The sequence below is a fragment of the Musca vetustissima genome, unplaced genomic scaffold (assembly GCF_032173495.1).
Source record: "Musca vetustissima isolate MV318-11 ecotype Yass unplaced genomic scaffold, APGP_CSIRO_Mvet_v1 utg18190, whole genome shotgun sequence".
Classification (NCBI taxonomy): Eukaryota; Metazoa; Arthropoda; class Insecta; order Diptera; family Muscidae; genus Musca; species Musca vetustissima.
The window spans coordinates 244965-264342 of record NW_026882521.1 but is presented as its reverse complement, the minus strand read 5'-3'; the positions used below and the strand labels follow the sequence as shown (position 1 = coordinate 264342).

The following is a 19378-nucleotide window of genomic DNA, read 5'->3' as shown; positions in this document are numbered from 1 at the left end:
CCTCTCGAATGACCTTTTCGAGCAGGATGTTAAAAAGGTCACACGACAAACTGTCACCTTGTCTGAATTCTCGTTAGGTATTAAAGGGGTCACTCAAAGTTATCCTGCATAGTCGTATTAATTTTGCAGGAATGGCTTTAAACACCTCTGAACGGATAGTGCTGTCGAATGCGGCTTTATAGTCGACGAATAGGTGGAATGTGTCGATCTGTTTTTCGTGGGTATTTCCAAAGATTTGGCGCAGAGCGAAAATCTGGTCAATGGTGGATTTGCCAGGTCTGAAGCCGCAATGGTATGATCCAATAATGTAATTAACTATTGACTTCAGTCGTTCACACAGCACATTATACAACACTTTATAAGCGATGGGAAGTATACGTATTCCTCTATAGTTGGTACATATTGTCTTGTCTCATTTTTTGTGCACGTTACAGGATGCTGAGGTTCCATTCATTGGGAATGCATTCCTCTAGCCAAATTGTACTAATCAGCAGGTGCATGCTCCTGACTAGTATCTGACCACCAGTCTTGAATAGTTCCCATCAGCACCTGCTTCTTTATTGTTCTTCAGCCGATTAATTGCTATTCGGATCTCATCTTGGCTAGATGGTATACACTCTATACCGTCATCTATTATTGGTTCTGGGGTATGCTCTTCACCGCCACTACTTGATACCAGAAGTTTTTTGAAATGCTCCTTCCAGATCCTCAGCACGCTGTCTGTATCTGTCATCAGATTTCCATCTTCATCTCTGCAGGAGGGTGTGTCCACACCAAAGCCTTCAGTTTGGTGTTTTGTTGTTGTTAACATTTCCGGACTTCATTCTGATCCCTGTACATTTCGATTTACTCCCGCTAAGGTTTTTCTTCTTATTTCTTTTTTCGGAAATTACGTTTCTCCTCCCTCCTTTTCCCACGATTATTCTCCCTCGAATTACGTATAGGTTGCCCTATACGCTGCGTTTTTCACATCAGTATCATTAAGACACTCCTGATCGTACACGGGTTTCCTGATGGTGGTTTTTGACACCAAAGTTTTGCTTTTGCTGCAGTTTTTAGGGTGTGGACAGTACTCTGTTATTGTGCTTCTATATTATTATCGGGATAAGGAGAGCTTTCCTCAAGCAGTTAAGTAAGTTGAGCGGAGTAGTCTTCGGATATCTGTTGTGTTTGTAGCTTTTCGACGTCGAGTTTCCGTGTCACATTAGATCGCACCTTTGCTACTACATTAAGGCGGGTACGAAGCTTGGCTGCTACAAGGTAGTGGTCCAAATCGATATTCGCTGGGCTTTGTTATGTTAAAGACAATGAGAGCCGTTGCTTGGCATCTCTCATCCACTACGCCACCCAACGAATGCGTTATAACAAAATTAATCAGTATTGTGTTGTACCGACAATCGACGCTCAAAACACCTGTTTCTTTTGATCAAAAACGATGTCTAGAAACCTGCATTCATTCTACCTTCTTTCTGCTTCGCGATCCCTTTGTTTTGGTTTATTTACACTCCACTTTGACTTCTTCTTTATCGGGCATTTTGCCTTATCCCATCCAATTCGTAAACAGCTGGAACGTTTTTAATTGTTTTTTCGGTCGATGAATGAACAGCATTGTTGAGCAAGCCTAATCGCTTCATTTGTTTTGATTCCTCGATTCGTCCGATTTTATTTATTTCGTTCAATTCTGCAACGGCGTCAAAACTTTAAGAAGCGGCATTGTAATTAAAAGGAACGGTACGCCAATTCATATGTGCGTCGGTGAATAATACATTGCACTGCTGGCATCGCTGCAACAGTTTGTAGGTTTTTGTTATTGTTTTTTAATTTTTCTAGAAAAATATTAAAAATATTGTGTGAAAAATGTCCGATTCTGATGATTGTGATTGGTTTGACAAGGACGATGATGCCTTGGCGCGAGATTGGCAGAAAAATATGAAGGCCAAAGAGGCCGAGCGTATGGAGGAACGCATTAAAGTACCGACAAATACATTGGGTAATTGCCGAGCGAGATTTAGTATTGTATCCACATTTAATTATTCTCCCCATCCCTTTTAGATGCCTACATTAAGGAGCTGACATTAAAGGCCTCCTCATCCCACCCACAAAAGAGCAACAAGGCGGCCAACAAAAAGAAATTAAATATTGCCGAGCTGAGGAAGATAACCCAGTTGTCCCCACTAGATCAATTTCTGCATACCCATACGCTGGAATATGATTTCTATACGGATCAACTGCAGCCAAATGACAGCCAAGAAAAAGTTATTTTATATACCAACATTATATCCGGCATATGTCGCCTGGAGTTACCGGGTTTTCAAAAAACATTACTCCTAGCATTTCGTCGGAACATCTGTTTACAGGAACATTTACGTCTGTTGTTGGCCAAATTGTTTTGTAAACGTTTTAAAGATATGTGGAAGCAGCAGAAGGAAATGGAAGAATTATTGGAAAATATTGAACTTTTGTTTCTGCAAGGCTATAGTATTGAAGCAACATGTGTTCCGATTGATGTGGAAGAAGATATACTCAAGGATATCATGAAAATATTGGATAAAAGTGATAGTGATTTGGCCGTGTGTAAAAAATACAAAAAACGATTAAAGGAGAACCTACATTCACTGGCGACAACTACCTCATCAAAATCCGATACATGTACCTGGGAAATTTATCCAACAATAGATGAGCTTTTAAGCAATCAACCGCCATTGTGCAATTTCGATGTTAGTGATGATGGGACAAAGTCCCAATTGCCATCCGTCCAAAAATATTTAAATAAACACATGCATTTTCTCAAAGAAGATTTTCTCCTACCCCTAAGGGAATGTGTTCGATATGTAAAGGATAGTAAATCAATACAAATTCCAGATAATTTCCATCTCTTCGAAGATGTCCATATTGTATTGAATGAACAATTTCTGGATGCAAATCGTCATGAGTTGCTGTTTGTGGATATTTTGGGAAGTCGACGAAATTTAGAAGATGATGGTAATACAAATATACCATGGGAAATTCAGGATAAGCTATGGAAAATCAAATCGGGCGCCTTACTGTGTTTTACAACATCACGAGATTTTGATAATTTGATTTTGGCCACTGTTACATATACCAGTCAGGAGTGCCTCAAAGAGGGATATGTAAGTATGCTTACTGTGTTAATATATAATTCATTTTACAGCTCTAAGGGCACTTAGAAGACCTCTATGATATGATATTAAAGGGTAATCTATTAATAAGTGCTCAAGATCTACGGACTTGACTAAGGTCTCCTTAAAATCTGCGAGAATTTCAAAAGTCACCCGTATTTTCCAGGCGATGGAATTTCATAGCTGAACGTATTCCAACATTTGTCCTGAACTATAAAAAAACTGACTGGTACGGTTCTTTAAATTAATTCATTAAATGGTCCTTAAGTCTTATGAAGCCACTCGTATGTGCCAGACGATAAAATTTCGAATCTAATCGCTGAAGTATGTATGCACAATTCCTAGAGCCTAGACATTTGAAAATGTGACCAAAAATGCTTGCATAGCTAAATCAAAATGGGAGCTTTGTAAGGCGGCATAGCTCAACGTTTTGCACTGAGAATGAGGACATACCCACCAGGATCCAATTTCCCAACGGGGGCAGCGGGATTAGCAAAGGAGCGTGATGAGCTTTTTAGAACCAACTTTAATAACCACAGAATCAAAAAATTGACAATGGAAGTGAAGAGGTTTGTCGGCGAACACAAGCGGAAAAAGTGGATAAAAATTCTGAAGTGTTGTAACATCAGTACCAGTGTGAGTTAATTGTGGTCAACGGTTAAGTCGCTGTCGAACCCAGGAAGGATTATCGGACGTCTGTCTCTTTAACGGCAGTTTATAGAGCACCCCAAGAGTGACAGGGCGAAGAAAGGAGTATTGCGTTGTATACGTTCTCTTTAAGAGGAGGAGGAACCACAACACTTTACGTTGGAGGATGTTGCAAATGACATCAGTTGGGGAAAAATATTTATGGCGCTTGGATGAATCTCTATGGTGATCTTTAAGCTAGCTAAGACTCTTGAGACTGCTACTCTCTATCATTCGTAAATGCTACGCAGTTGCTGATCATCAACACGAATTCCGGAAGCAGCATAGTACAACAATAGCTTTGCAAACAATTCCCACACATATAATGGAAGGACTAAACCAGAACAGGCCGAGTAACAGGACAATCATGGTGGCGCTGGACCTATCAAAGGCATTTGATACCGTCAGTCACGCCAAGCTGTTCGAGGACGTCGAGAGAACATTCCTCCAGCCAAGTTTGAAACTTTGGATCGTGAACTATATGTGTGGACGCCAGTCGTACGTGGAATTCAGATACAGGAAGTCGAAGGCCCGTAGAGTAAAACAGGGAGTTCCTCAAGGAGGGGTGATATTTCCGGAACTGTTTAACCTCTACCTCTATGGAATTCCACGCCCACCGGACGACATAAAGATCGTAACATATGATGATGATTGTACGATAATGGCGTCAGGACCTTTAATTGATGACATTTGCGAGAAGCTGAACCACTATCTCGTGGCTATCGCAGACTTTTTCCGGTCGAGGAATATGGAAATATCCGCCACTAAGTCAACGGCCACACTGTTTACCACATGGATAGCGGAGATGCGTCTATCTTTGAATGTGCAGGTCGAGGGGTCCACAATTCCGACCACCAATTACCTTATGGTTCTAGGGGTCACATTCGATAGTCTTTACAAGACGTCCGCTCATGCCACAGCTATTTGCGATAAAGTCAGGAGCAGAAACAAGGTTCTCAAGTCGCTAGCCGGCAGCACTGGGGGAGCTGACAAGGAACCCTTGTTAACGACTTACACAGCAATAGGTCAGTCTGTGGTAAACCATGCGGCGCCAGTGTGGTCCGCTAACGTCAGTGCAGCGCAGTGGGAAAGTCTTCAATCCTTCCAGAATGCCGCCACAGGGTGTCTCCTCATGTCTCCAATAGACCACTTACATGAGGAGACGATGATTCTTCCTGTGCGTCAACACAACAAGATGTTGTCGATGCAATATCAGCTTGGGTGTTATTTAAGTAGCCAACCAAACCATCACCACCTAGGCATGTCAGGAAGGAGCTTTATGGTCTGGAGAGATCCAGAGACAAAAGGTGGCCTCTAAATCAAGTATTGAATTGTATTCACACTGATGCAGTTGAGTAAACAAACCAGAGTGGTCTTGGCAAAACTGAAATCTGAGTGGTGTAGCCACCTCAATTAATATTGGGCACGAATCGATGGCACGGTGGACAATATCTGCCCGGCATGTGATTATGGTTCACATGACAGCCAAACCCCTACATCTAAACTGCCAGCCAAACCCCTACATCTAAAGCCATCTTCACTTTGGACACAACCGGTACGGGACGTAACTTTTTTGAACATGGAGTTAGCAGCAAAACCAGGGTACAAAGAAAATAGAAGGTTAAAGTGGAATTGGAAGCTTTAGTTGGCACCACTTGGGACAAAAAGGAAATCTTTACAATACTTCTAGGCCTAAGAAACCTCTAACTACTATCTAGGCATAAAGTACCTCTAGTGGTGTAGTAGAAAAAAACTTCTCTTCTAGGCAAAGAAATTTTCTACTGGCCTTCTAAACATAGAAAATCTATACTGGAATTCTAGGCATAGAAGAAATCCACTGGTCTTTTAGGCGTAGAAGACGTCTACTGGTTTTCTAGAAATAAAAGACTTATTTCTCTACAACGAAGATCTATATCAGACGTCGGTTTCTAAAAACCGGACCTCTCTACTTTACATCTATTCATAGAAATCCTCGCTGATTTTCAAAATGTAGATATATATTTTTAATTTCTCTTTTTTCTATATTTCAGATTGGCATTGAAATAGCCCTGCAATACAATATTGGTAGCATTTACAGAAGACCACTGCTTATGTTTGAAACACCTGCCTTTTTTGAACCCTACAACAATGTTTTCAATTATTTGAAAAATTGTACTACCTCAGATTTTCCAATGAAACAATATATTGTCGATGAAGAAGAGCATCCAACTACAGAACCTAAATACCTTACAAAAGATACCATATATGAATGTAATGGACAAAAATTCCATCCCTTAACAGAGTCCCCCGATAAAGATACCCTAGAATTAAATCCCTCACAATTGGAAGCGTTCTCCAAAGCATTAAAGCAGGAATTTGCTCTAATACAGGGACCACCTGGTACCGGTAAAACATATCTCTCAGTGCAAATAGTTAAAACCCTTATAGATAATGCTGAGACACCATTAATTTTGATTACCTATACCAATGAGTCGTTGGATAAGTTTTTGGTTAAACTTTCAGCCTTTACAGAGAATATTGTGAGATTTGGTAGTCAAACTCGTGATCCACGAATAGCCAAATATAATGTTAAAGATGTTGTGGAGCATACCATGATAAATCCCAAATTGAAACGTTTGTATTATCTCTGTAATATAGAATTTAAAGAGGCTTTTGGTTATCTTCAACAAAAACATCGTGAATTTGATGGTACCGATGACACGTATGGGGAAATATTAAAGGCCCAACGACGATTAGCTGAGGTTAGTGAGAAGCTAAGGACACTTAAGACAATGTTTCAATATTATGTGGCCCGAGAAAAGGCGATTATTGGTATGACCACGACGTGTGCTGCCAAAACTAATTTTTTGTTCCGTCTATTGAAAAGTAAAATTGGTGAGTATGAACAAATTTAAATCAGATTATTATTTCTTATACTATTTTTCTCTCTCTCTCTCTCTCTCTCTTAGTTATCTTCGAGGAAGCAGCTGAAATCTTAGAATCCCACATAGTGACTTGTCTAACTCCCTATACGGAACATGTCATTATGATCGGTGATCATCAACAATTACAGCCGTATACCTCCAATTATCAATTACAACAAAAATCACAAATGAATATTTCCCTCTTCGAGAGAATATTCTCGAAATATAGCAAACCAATTGTTTTACGTACTCAATATCGCATGCATCCAAAAATTGCCGATCTTTTATCGAACACAATTTACACTGATTTGGATAGTGATGATAGTGTTAGCCATTATCCGGCCATACGACAAATGTCAACAAATCTATTCTTTATGACACATAATAAACCAGAGGCGAAAACCGAACAAGATTCGTCGCTATATAATTCCTACGAAGTGACACAAGTTGTCCAATTGGCATTGCATTTAGTACAGAATGCTTTGTACGATATCGAAGATATACAAATACTAAGTCCATATGCCAGACAAATTGATATGATAAGGAAACAGGTTAGTGACATATATTCATTAGAGTTTTTATATTCTACAACACACACATTGATACTGGGTAGTATGAGTTTCCTTCTTGTGCGTCAACACAACAAGATGTTGTCGATGCATAGAAGTAGCCATCCAAATCATTACCTAATGGATTGACAACCACCACTTAGGCAGAACCTAAATACCTTACAAAAGATACCATATATGAATGTAATGGACAAAAATTCCATCCCTTAACAGAGTCCCCCGATAAAGATACCCTAGAATTAAATCCCTCACAATTGGAAGCGTTCTCCAAAGCATTAAAGCAGGAATTTGCTCTAATACAGGGACCACCTGGTACCGGTAAAACATATCTCTCAGTGCAAATAGTTAAAACCCTTATAGAGAATGCTGAGACACCATTAATTTTGATTACCTATACCAATGAGTCGTTGGATAAGTTTTTGGTTAAGCTTTCGCCCTTTACAGAGAATATTGTGAGATTTGGTAGTCAAACGAGAGATCCACGAATTGCTAAATATAACGTGAAAGATGTTGTGGAGCATACCATGATAAATCCCAAATTGAAACGTTTGTATTATCTCTGTAATATAGAATTTAAAGAGGCTTTTGGTTATCTTCAACAAAAACATCGTGAATTTGATGGTACCGATGACACGTATGGGGAAATATTAAAGGCCCAACGACGATTAGCTGAGGTTAGTGAGAAGCTAAGGACACTTAAGACAATGTTTCAATATTATGTGGCCCGAGAAAAGGCGATTATTGGTATGACCACGACGTGTGCTGCCAAAACTAATTTTTTGTTCCGTCTATTGAAAAGTAAAATTGGTGAGTATGAACAAATTTAAATCAGATTATTATTTCTTATACTATTTCTCTCTCTCTCTCTCTCTTAGTTATCTTCGAGGAGGCAGCTGAAATCTTAGAATCCCACATAGTGGCTTGTCTAACTCCCTATACGGAACATGTCATTATGATCGGTGATCATCAACAATTACAGCCGTATACCTCCAATTATCAATTACAACAAAAATCACAAATGAATATTTCCCTCTTCGAGAGAATATTCTCGAAATATAGCAAACCAATTGTTTTACGTACTCAATATCGCATGCATCCAAAAATTGCCGATCTTTTATCGAACACAATTTACACTGATTTGGATAGTGATGATAGTGTTAGCCATTATCCGGCCATACGACAAATGTCAACAAATCTATTCTTTATGACACATAATAAACCAGAGGCGAAAACCGAACAAGATTCGTCGCTATATAATCCCTACGAAGTGACACAAGTTGTCCAATTGGCATTGCATTTAGTACAGAATGCTTTGTACGATATCGAAGATATACAAATACTAAGTCCATATGCCAGACAAATTGATATGATAAGGAAACAGGTGAGTGACAAATATTCATTAGAATTTTTATATCCTACAGCACACACCTTGATAGTGGGTAGAATGAGTTTCCTTCCTGTGCGTCAACACAACAAGATGTTGTCGATGCATAGAAGTAGCCATCCAAATCATTACCTAATGGATTGACAACCACCACTTAGGCATGCCAGGAAGGATATTCATGATCTGGAGAGACGGATTGATTTGTATTCCCACTGATGCAGTTAAGGAAGCAATAGGAGAATATCGTGTGAATACATTCCTCGGAGAAAACCCGCCAGATACCACGACAAACCAGAGTGATCTTGGCACAACAGAGATCTGGATGGTGTAGCCACTTCAATTCATATTGGGTACGAATTGAGGACACGGTGAACAATATCTGGTCGGCATGTGGTAATTCTCCACATAACATCTAAGCATCTAACCTCATATTCACTTTGGACACAACTTGAACTTGAAGTTAGAAGCAGAACCAGATTAAGGAGAAATACAAAGCAGTACAAGTTTCTACATCAACAGCAACAAACCAGAGTGGTCTTGATACAACAGAGATCTGGATGGTGTAGCCGCCTCATTTCATATTGGACCCGAATCGATGAAACGGTGGACTATATCTAACCGTCATGTGGTAATGTTCCACATTACACGCTACACCTCTTCAGCTGTCCAGGCAACCCTCATTGTGAACATAACCAGTACAGTCGTATCTTTTTTGAACTTGGAGTTAGAAGCAGAGCCAGATTAAAGTGAAAATACACAGCACTAGAAGCTGCTACAACAACTATTGTGCTCACCCTGAGTACCTGAAAAGGGAGAATATAGAAAAGTGAAGGAGGAAAGGAAAAGGTGGATTTAGTAGACGAAGAAGTTAGATATTTTAGCTTAACCATATTACAACGACTGGCAACCTGGATCGACAAGGATCCGTTCGAATCAAGTCTGGAAAATTAGCGTTAGTGAGTCATACTTCTGAGACGAAGACCAGGATTGCTTTTGAATTTATAGTTCGCCACTTCATCGGCATAAGTTCCGTCTCTCCAGCTATTTAATTTCCGGGCTATTGGCACAGCAACTCTACAGTCATGGATTGCTTTTGAATTTATAGTTCGCCACTTCATCGTCCTAGGTTATTTATTTATACCTAGGATTCTTTGAATTAATCATCTGGCTTCGTGATTGCTAAGATTTTTGATTGAAAGACGGTACTTTTAGGTATATAGAGCATACCCAAAGTGGAGTAGGGTATCATATAGTAGGTCCGATTCGACATTAGTTATTTTTTTATTATTTTTAAGTCATTTTTCTAATAAATTATTGTTTCTTTCTTTCTTTCCAGTTACAACAACATGCCGCCCTACAACAACTTAAAGCTTGCACTGTCGACAGTTTCCAAGGTTTGGAATCAAATATTGTTATCCTCTCCTTGGTACGCAGTAATACAACTTCACAAATTGGTTTCCTCAAACAAAGTAATCGCATTTGTGTGGCCTTATCTCGGGCCAAACATGCCATGTATTGTATTGGAAATTTGGAGCTGCTAAGTCAATGTAGTAGCATATGGAAAGAGATTGCCGGTAAATTGCAACAACATCAGGCAGTGGGTGATAAATTTCCCATCGAATCGGAAAATTATTTCTATGATAAATAATTGAAAAAATTCAAGTGGGAGGCACATAAAAGGATTCGGCTTTTGTATTTAAGTTGGGTTTGTAATATCGAAAAGAATAAAGAAATCAATTATGGCTTAATAAGTTGACATTTGATAATTTGGCTGCAATTGCGAAGTAAATAAAGAAGACATTAAAATTAAATTAAAAACAATCAACTTAAAGGAGCCGTCCCAAAAGTCCTTTTATGTGTCCTGCTCCTTTTACTGTATTTATTTGTAAATTTAGTTTTACATATCGTCAATGTAAAAAATACACGAAGAGACTGACAATTAAGGCAAGCCATCTTTGCCAAGAATACCCACCTATATTTATACATATAATATGGACTTACTCTTCTTTGTTGTACTTACCCTTCTTTACTCCTTAATTTAAGTCTCAATAACTTTATTTAAGAAAGAAAATGTATTTGTTTTAATTTTCTTTTACATTTTCATTTGTTTTTTTATTAGATTTTCCTTTTCTTTGTTTGTCTTTGAGATGTAGATTTTGTTATTATTATTTGTAAACGTATTTATTTTTTTTTTTTTTGTCATGTAAACTACATTGTAATGCTTAAAACCCAAAAAATAAGAAGAAGAGTAAAAGTAAATAGTTTTTTTGTTTTAATTTTAATTTTTTTGTATTTATATTATTTATTGTTTCGTCTCAATTTGTATATTTTTTTATTTAATTTATTGAAATAAATTAAATGTTATTTATTTTTTTCTTTTTTTTTCTAACAGACATAAATTGTATTTTTTTTAAAGATTGATATTGTAAAGAAAATTTTTGTGACAATGTTGAGGAAGTTTAATAAAAAATGTATAAACTTTAAGCTGAGATACAATAAAAATTTGATGGCTGACAATTTTAAGGATATCTTTCAAAAGGTATTTTATAGGTAGAAGACCTTTGAAAGATATTCTTCTATGGACTAGGCAAATAACAATTAAAGGGCATTCTATAAGTACAAAGCTCTCAAAGGGTCTTCTGTAGTCATATGACCTTCAAAAGAACTTCTATGGAAAGGAAAATTGCTTGCAGGGAACTTTTATTCCCATAGAAGTTCTTCTAAATGTACTCAGGGACCTTTATATGGTAAATATGTCGAAAACCCGACTTGGGTTGTTGTTACCTTGACAGTATGGCTAGGTCAAAATAAGGACTTGAATTGAAAATCTCTTCTAGAAGGGCCTTTTTATTCACTGGGAAACAGAAATGGCAAATTATTAAAACATACGAACTATGACCTTGAAAAAATCGAAAACAAACTTTTTCCTCCACCGAAATACCAATTATGTGAAATTACATTAAAATGGGATTATTGCCTTCAGAAAAATCGAAAAAAAAAAATTTTTTTTCATATGGTGCCTTTAAAGACCCGAAATACCAAATTACAGCATCCACTTCATTTAGTTTAGTTCTACTAAAATACCGGGACTCTGGGATGCTTTCTGAGCCACTGACAATCCATTTATTAATCAGGCTGTGAACTTTGCTGACTTTTACCAAAAAATTGCCGATATTTTACAAATCCGCGAACTTTCACATAATGCCAATTATCTCTTAAATAACATAGTTGTATGTATGTATTGTCCCTATGTAATAAAACTTTACAATTCCCTTTAATCATTGCTGTAACATTTATAAAAATCGGTTAAGTATTCACCGAGTTATTTGCATTTGAATTCGACAATCACCCGAAATATCCCTACTGTTCGGTGCTGTTTGCCTATTACCCAAAAATGAAAAACCACACAAAAATCAATCACCCCTATTCCATATGTCGTCGTTGTCGACGACGTTTCTCTTTCGACATCACTTCGCACAAAAATTGATCTTCCAAAATATAGAATTATATAGCAATCAAGTTACATGTCACCATGCCGCCGCCTGCTGGTTGGTTAGATTTATATGAAAATATATTTTTCTTTATTTACACTTTATTTTGCATTAAGTATTGAATAGATTCTAGAACAAACAAAAAAAAAATGTTCAAACGCTTCAGTCGTCAACAAAAACTATGACGAAGAAATCTTCGCATCGTCGAGACACATTGTATACCAAAAATGTTTCAATAGTTATCGATAAATGTCGACAATTTTTGCAAAAGTGTGTGTAGCAAATTTTTGGTCTCTGCCGCCGCCAGCTGGTTTGTAACGAAAATTATAGCATATCTTTAGGCCAACAAAAAAGTCTGTGGAGATGTGTGTTTGTTTGTATGTACACTTTAAAAGTGTGTGTAGTTTCAGCTATGAGAATAAGAAGAAGAAAACCAATTTCTTTCCACTTTTAAAAGAACGATTTTTGTGGCGTTTTTCATTTTCAGGTAATAGGTGAACAGCACCGAACAGTAAGTATGTTTCGGATGATCGTTTAATTCAAATGCAAATAACTCGGCGAATACTTATCCGATTTTTATAATATTTGCAGCAATGATCAGAGGGAATTCTGAAGTTTTATTACATTCGGACAATACATACATACAATTATGGTAGGTAGGAGAAAATTAGCATTATGTGAAAGTTCAGGGATATTTAAAAAATCGACTCAATTTTTTGTTTAATGCCAGTAAAGCAGTGTAGTCGATTGGAACAGCATGTGCTATACCCTGCACAACTAATAGATAGGTGGAAAAGTCCACGTGGCTGAAAAAATAAATTATGTCTTTTTTTGTATAAAATATGGAACATTTTTATTTTTATTAAAGAATAAATATATGGCCTTAGAAAACTAGATTTTTTGAATAAAATGCAGATGCTAATAAACAAAGAAAAACAATCGTCAACAGCTCAAGCGGATGTAATTTGGTAATTCGAATCATTTTAAGTTTTTTTTAGTATAGGACCATGATATTGTTCCCCCATTTTTCAATGTAAATTTCTGTTTTTTATATGGGACCCGCCGTTATTTTGCGTCAGAAGTTTCCGACCGCATTTTCTCTGAAAGAGGTGAACATACATAATTGGCCATCGATATCTGGCGTTTTAACACTTCTTCCTTTGGGTATAACTACACGAACAGCTTTTAGTGTCTTTTAGAGACCTCAATGACAGAATTTGTGAGACTATTGAGGACATTGGGCAGTCACCTTGCGATTTGTTTATGTGAAATTTAATCATAAGGATATACATGCCTGCAAGCCTAAACTACAAGAACAGCCCAGTGTATACTAAAGACCTCAATGACAGTATTTGTGAGGCTATTGAGAACATAGGGCAGGTCACCTTGCAATTTGTTAATGTGAAATTTAATTATAAGGATATTGTCCTGCAAGCCAAAACTACACCAACAGCTACGTATATATTAAATTATATTATATATATATATTAAAGACCTAAATGACAGAATTTGTGAAGGTATTGAGGGGTCTGCCCTGTCCCCATGCGATTTGTTGATGTGAAATTTAATGATAAGTATATGGTGCTGCAAGCCTATATGTACTGGCTGATATTGTTTTTCATTATTAATCGTCTTTGAACACCACCAAAATATCTATCAGATATAGAAAACCTGTGAACGACTTTTAAAAGCTCTTCGTACAAGGGAAGGGCTGTTGGAAGGTCCTCCATCTATATTAGACATCTGCACGATATTTTATGTGTAGAAAAGCTTTGGAAGGGTTTCTATGTGTAGAAGATGGGACTATGCTGGACACAAGGCTGTCAATTTTTTCTATAAATAGAAGACATATGGGAGGTTCAAAGGGGGTCTCAAAAGACGGAAGACATCTTCTATAAACAGAAGAAACACTCACTGTAAAACCCCTCCCAATGACTTGCATGTGCATGTCATCTACTGAAATCCTCCCAAAGGACATATGCAAGGTATCTTGGCTGTTGTAGAGCTTTGTAAGGCCTTCCAAAATTATTTCAGATCAAATCTAAGAGGTTCAAAGAAGGTATCTAAAGACAAAAGACCTATATAAAACCTATTTTATAGACAGAAGACCTTTAAAAAATCTTATATAGACAAAAGACCCTTAAAAGGCCTTCTATAGATAGAACCCCTTTAACGTGTACTGTTTAGACCTCTTTAAGGTCTTCTGTTGAAATAAAATCTTGAAAATGGGTTATATAGACAAAAGAACATAAAAAAGTGTATTATCGACAAGAGACCTTACATAGACCTTACTTCTATAGACAGAAGACCTTAAAATGGAATTCAAAAGGGAGAAGATATTCAAATAAGTTTCCATAGACAAAAGACCCAAAAAAAATTTCAGACCCCATAAAGAAGTTCTCCGAACAAAATACCTTCAAAAGGACTTCTATAAACTGAATGTCATTTTTTCTATAGACCGAAGCAATTCAAGTGTTATTTCACAGACTAAAGCCTTCAAAAGGTAAACAAAGGCATTCAGTAGACAGAATACTTTAAAAAAGAAGACCCTTAAATGAGGTTCTCCGCACAGAATACCATAAAAAGTACTTATATAAACTAAAAGTAGATTCAAAGAGCCTATTTTAGACGGAACCAATTAAAAATTTCTTTTATAGACTGGCGACCTTCAAAGGGTAAACAGACAGTCTTCAGTACACAAAAGACCTTCAAAAGGACGAATTTCTATGGAAACAAATAAAAAAAATTGCGGATGCGTCTTTTTTGAATACCTGTTTCTATATGAAGGAGTTGCCAGATCGAAACAAAATTAATCATGTGTTCATAACAGACATAGATGTTTCCAAAACACTTAACTCTTTTCTGTTTATACCGCGATTTTTGTGCTAGGCTAAGAACTTTTCGAACTGTCCTCTTATAGGACTTTATCTTCAGTATCGCTTCAGTATGTCCAAATATGCACCGTTTTGTTGTATGATTCCTTGCCATTTTAAAGGTCCTGCTACCTAATTGCAAAAAACTCTAGTTGCCGATTTTCACAATCCTACCTAGATATCAATTTTGTATGATTGAAGAAATTTTGCAATGCAGGAAAATAATAATAATAATCACTTGGTACCAAGACCAAACAGTATGGAGGATGCATTAAAACTTCCTAACCAAGCTCCCGAAGTTTCTGGCGAGTCAATGTAGATGTGTGTGACCTAGCGTTGTCCTGGTGGAACACGACACCTCTCCTGTTGGCCGTTTCTGATCAATTGGTGCAGTTGTTGACAGTAGAGTTCAGAGTTTGGTCATATGGAAGCAACTCATAATAAATAATCTCCTTTCAATCCCACCAAATGCATAGCAGAAGCTTCCTGGCCGTTAGTCCTCGTTTGGCCACCGTTTGAGGTGCTTCACCGCTCTTTCCATATCACATCTCCAGTCACCATCCGTTTAAGAAATTGGTCAATCTCATTCCGTTTGGTCAAGGCTTCGCAGATGAAAAATCGATCCATCCCATTTTTTCTGTTAATTGGTGTGGCGCCCAAACATCGAGCTTCGTGTTGAATCCAGCTTGGTGTAAATGGTTTAAAACAGTCGTATAATCGATTTTTAGCTCCTGGACGATGTTACGACTGCTAACATGCCTGTCAACTTCGATCATTTCTCCGATTTTATCGACATTTTCATAATGGATTTCTTATTCCCCAACCTAATATATATTCGAAGTAATTCTTGAGTTCTTCAAAACCCGGAAAATAGTCATCGGAAGGTTTTTAATTTATAGAAAGAAGCGGTCCTGAAGGTGTCTTCTGTAGGACACAGAATTCTAAGATTATTCTACAAAAATAAAACGTTCGGAATGGAGATAAAAAATTGAGGATCTTCCAAGGGGTCCAAATACCTGTAAAATATATTTTTTAAATGCATTTGAAGATTTAAATATCTGGGCGGCATAAAGCTTAGATAATAATTTAAATTCAACATTGTCACACACACATACTTAAAATACATACATATAATATTTAATATGTACATATAAATATAATTGTACAATAATTAAACGACAGAAGCTAGGCTTAAGGGGTGGGTGGGGGAGACAGGAAAAGCCAATTAGTTGTAATTTTTAATATTCATTATTTTGACACATTGATCGAAAAGAAACAAATTAAATAAAAAGAAACCAAAACAAAAGGTTGAAAGTTGACTATATAACATTGCCAATATATATTTGTTTTTTATTTTAATTTTTTAATTATTTTAGAATATTTTTTTGTTTTATTTTATTTTTTAAATACTTAATATTTATATATGTTTCAGTTTTTTGTTTGTTTTCGATTTTTTATTTTGTTTTTTTATTTTTTGTTTTTTTTTTTTCAATGGATGAGTGTATATAATGTATACATATATATATTTAATATTTCATTTGATTTGATAGTTATTTGGTTTTCAATTATAGTTTTTGTCCATTTGTGTTTTGTTATTAGTTTTAAATTTTTATTATTCTTATTATTTGGTTAATTACCTTTTATGTTTTGTTAATTTTTTTTAAACTTTGTTCATATTCAACGTTCTTTTGTTTGTTAGGTTTAGGGGATTTTTTTGTTTTTCTTGGTTTAATAAGGGATTTCTTTTTTATCTCAGTTTAGTTGTTGTTGTTAATGTTTTTTTCAATTTCGTAATTCTATATAAAAATATGCTAAAATTCATTTTTGTTTAAAGATTTTTGTTGTTGTTATTTTAATGTCATGCGGATGTGCGTTAAATGGATGAAATTTAAATGTAATACAAAAGATTATTTTTGAAAGAAAATATTCAAAATAGATTTAAATTTATTCATAAATAAAAATATTGAATTAATTTTTGAATAAATAACTCTTTAATAAACCGATATTGACATTATTTGACAAAAGGAAACAAAAAATCGAGTAGTCGGGAAATAACAACATAACCTCCCCATTGTAGCCTAAAATATTTTTATATTCTCCACCATGTGGTGGACATTCGAAATATCTAAAGTTGATTGGTAATACTCTTGTTAGGACGATTTAACAGCAAAAGAGAACCCAAAATCTAAAAAAAATCGAAAATACAAAATTGGAACCAATTTGGTGGAAAATATCGAAATTTGGGAGGTTACGCAATGGGGGTTACGCTATAAAGTTTACCAATATTGACCAGAATATGGTAGGAAGGTTTGTTACGCAATGATAACCTAAAGTACCAAATCCACTATTGAAAAACATGCCTAAAAACTCAAAACAATCTAAAAATAAAGAAGACCATTATATTAGGACTTTAAAAAATCCACGAGATGTTGAAAAAATATTTTTTAAAAATGGGTATATTTTTTAAATCCACGCATTAAAAACTTGTTCTTTAATAAAAATTATCCCTAAAAAATATTATACCAAAACGTGAACCGATTCAATACCCAACATCGTAATGTGCCAAGCTCAATTTTTAATATTACAAGCTCTAAAATTTCAAAAAATTATTTGAGCTGTTTTTGAACATTATTTGAATATCAATTAAAAAATTTTCAGTATTTGACCGAAGATAAAATAAATAGCCAAATCTTCAATACCAAAAAATTTTGTAGTAAAATATACTATCAGCTCAACTATGAATTCCAAATCCGTAACGTTTTTTCTCTCTTCATTTCCGCAAGGAAAATCAATCCTCAACGAAAAAATAGGTTCATGCACGTTTTCAAACTTGCATTTTCCTTTAGAAAAAAAAAACAAAAAAAAAATGATGAATCGAGAATCCAATCAGCAAAAAAAAAAAAAAAAAACAAATTCCTTGCGCATCCACTTCCTTTCGGATATTCATGATTGGGCTAAATTGGTTCTTGTCGATTTAAAACTTAAACAAATACATAAAAAATTGTTTATTTTTTAATTTATATTTGTTTTGTGTTTTTTTAAAGAGACGATTTGTTTTTATTATTTGATGTTCATTGTTTGTTTTTTATTTTGTTATTGATTCTTTATAGATCTTATGATATATTTTCTATAAATTTGTTGTTGGTTTTTTATATATATACTTTATCTTTTCTTCCTTGTCTTAAGTGCATTTTATACAATGTATAATTTATTTATTACTTAGAAACTAAGAGAAAAAATTATGAGTAGTAAATAAGGACATAAAATAGAGGAGGAGAGAAAAATTGCGGGGATAAAATAAGAGAAATGCCGGTTTACAGAATGCTAGTTAATAATTAAATCAGATATTTTCAAAATGTGAGGTTACACACACAAATTGAATGCATTTAAAAATCCGAACAATTAATCGCCATATGAGAAAGATGAAAATATGAAATTAAATGTTTATATATTTAATATTTATTTTATAATAAAACCACATTTCGCACAAAATTCTGATTCTTTTAAAATAAAAAAAAAAATTGAAATCAACTGGATTAATAGCTAATAAATAATTTCATGTTTCAAACGTAGAACTAACAGCTTGAAAAAAATGATACCTTCACAATCTGTTGAGCTGTTCTTTTAAAATGTTAGAGAAAAAAATTTATATTTTGAAATCGACAATGAATATGCCCCTTTAAGTGGCCATAATATTGGCAGCTTACGCCCTCGATATATATTTATTCTCATGCATTGTCATAAATCCTTCAAAATTGCAGCGATTATCCAACTAGTATATGCATATATTAACTTTTGAGCATGAGTACTATGGACGGTATTGGTCAATTGTGGATACCAAACGATTGTAATGCAGATTTATTGACGCAATCACAGATTTGAAAATGTATTTTATTTTTGACAGATATTGACCGTCGAAATACAAATAGTATTTTGTTAGATTATTCGACCTTCCAAATTATAATTAAGATTGATATATTCAGACCTCAAGCTCGACTATATCAATCTTAATTAATACACATATTTATATTCTTTAATGTTTTTAATTTTGTGAAATCTAACTGTAATGTTTATTACAGTCAAAAGACACCACGAGTCAATATGAATATTTATGTAGACATTTTAAAATCATATTGTATTTATGTAATAACTATCTTGTGGACATAACCCCACATTTTGTAGATAACCTAAACATCCTGTAAAACGAAAATAAATCATACGTTGGGGAGAAATTAATAAATCTTTGCAATCTCATTTTAAACCAAATTAATACAAACAACAAAAGCATTACCTATGTAGAGAACATATATTGACTAAATCTACAGAGACTT

General features: G+C 35.2%; 1 protein-coding gene across 1 annotated transcript; it reads left to right on the top strand.

The window, feature by feature from the left end:
* Nucleotides 1-1857: 1857 nt before the first annotated feature.
* LOC133328983 (NFX1-type zinc finger-containing protein 1) lies at nt 1858-10334 on the top strand. Its single transcript, XM_061537487.1, has 6 exons — nt 1858-1990; nt 2053-2737; nt 2816-3131; nt 5858-6701; nt 8175-8680; nt 10020-10334. The coding sequence occupies exons 1-6, from the start codon at nt 1858-1860 to the stop codon at nt 10329-10331; spliced, it is 2796 nt and encodes a 931-aa protein (XP_061393471.1). The 3' UTR covers nt 10332-10334.
* Nucleotides 10335-19378: the final 9044 nt, after the last annotated feature.

Bases quoted from the DNA above. Each gene is read 5' to 3' on its own strand.
- LOC133328983 (XM_061537487.1), top strand. From the start codon at position 1,858: ATGTCCGATTCTGATGATTGTGATTGGTTTGACAAGGACGATGATGCC. The intron at 6,702-8,174 runs GTGAGTATGAAC...TCTCTCTCTTAG, and splicing joins TCTATTGAAAAGTAAAATTG to TTATCTTCGAGGAGGCAGCT. The intron at 8,681-10,019 runs GTGAGTGACAAA...CTTTCTTTCCAG, and splicing joins TTGATATGATAAGGAAACAG to TTACAACAACATGCCGCCCT.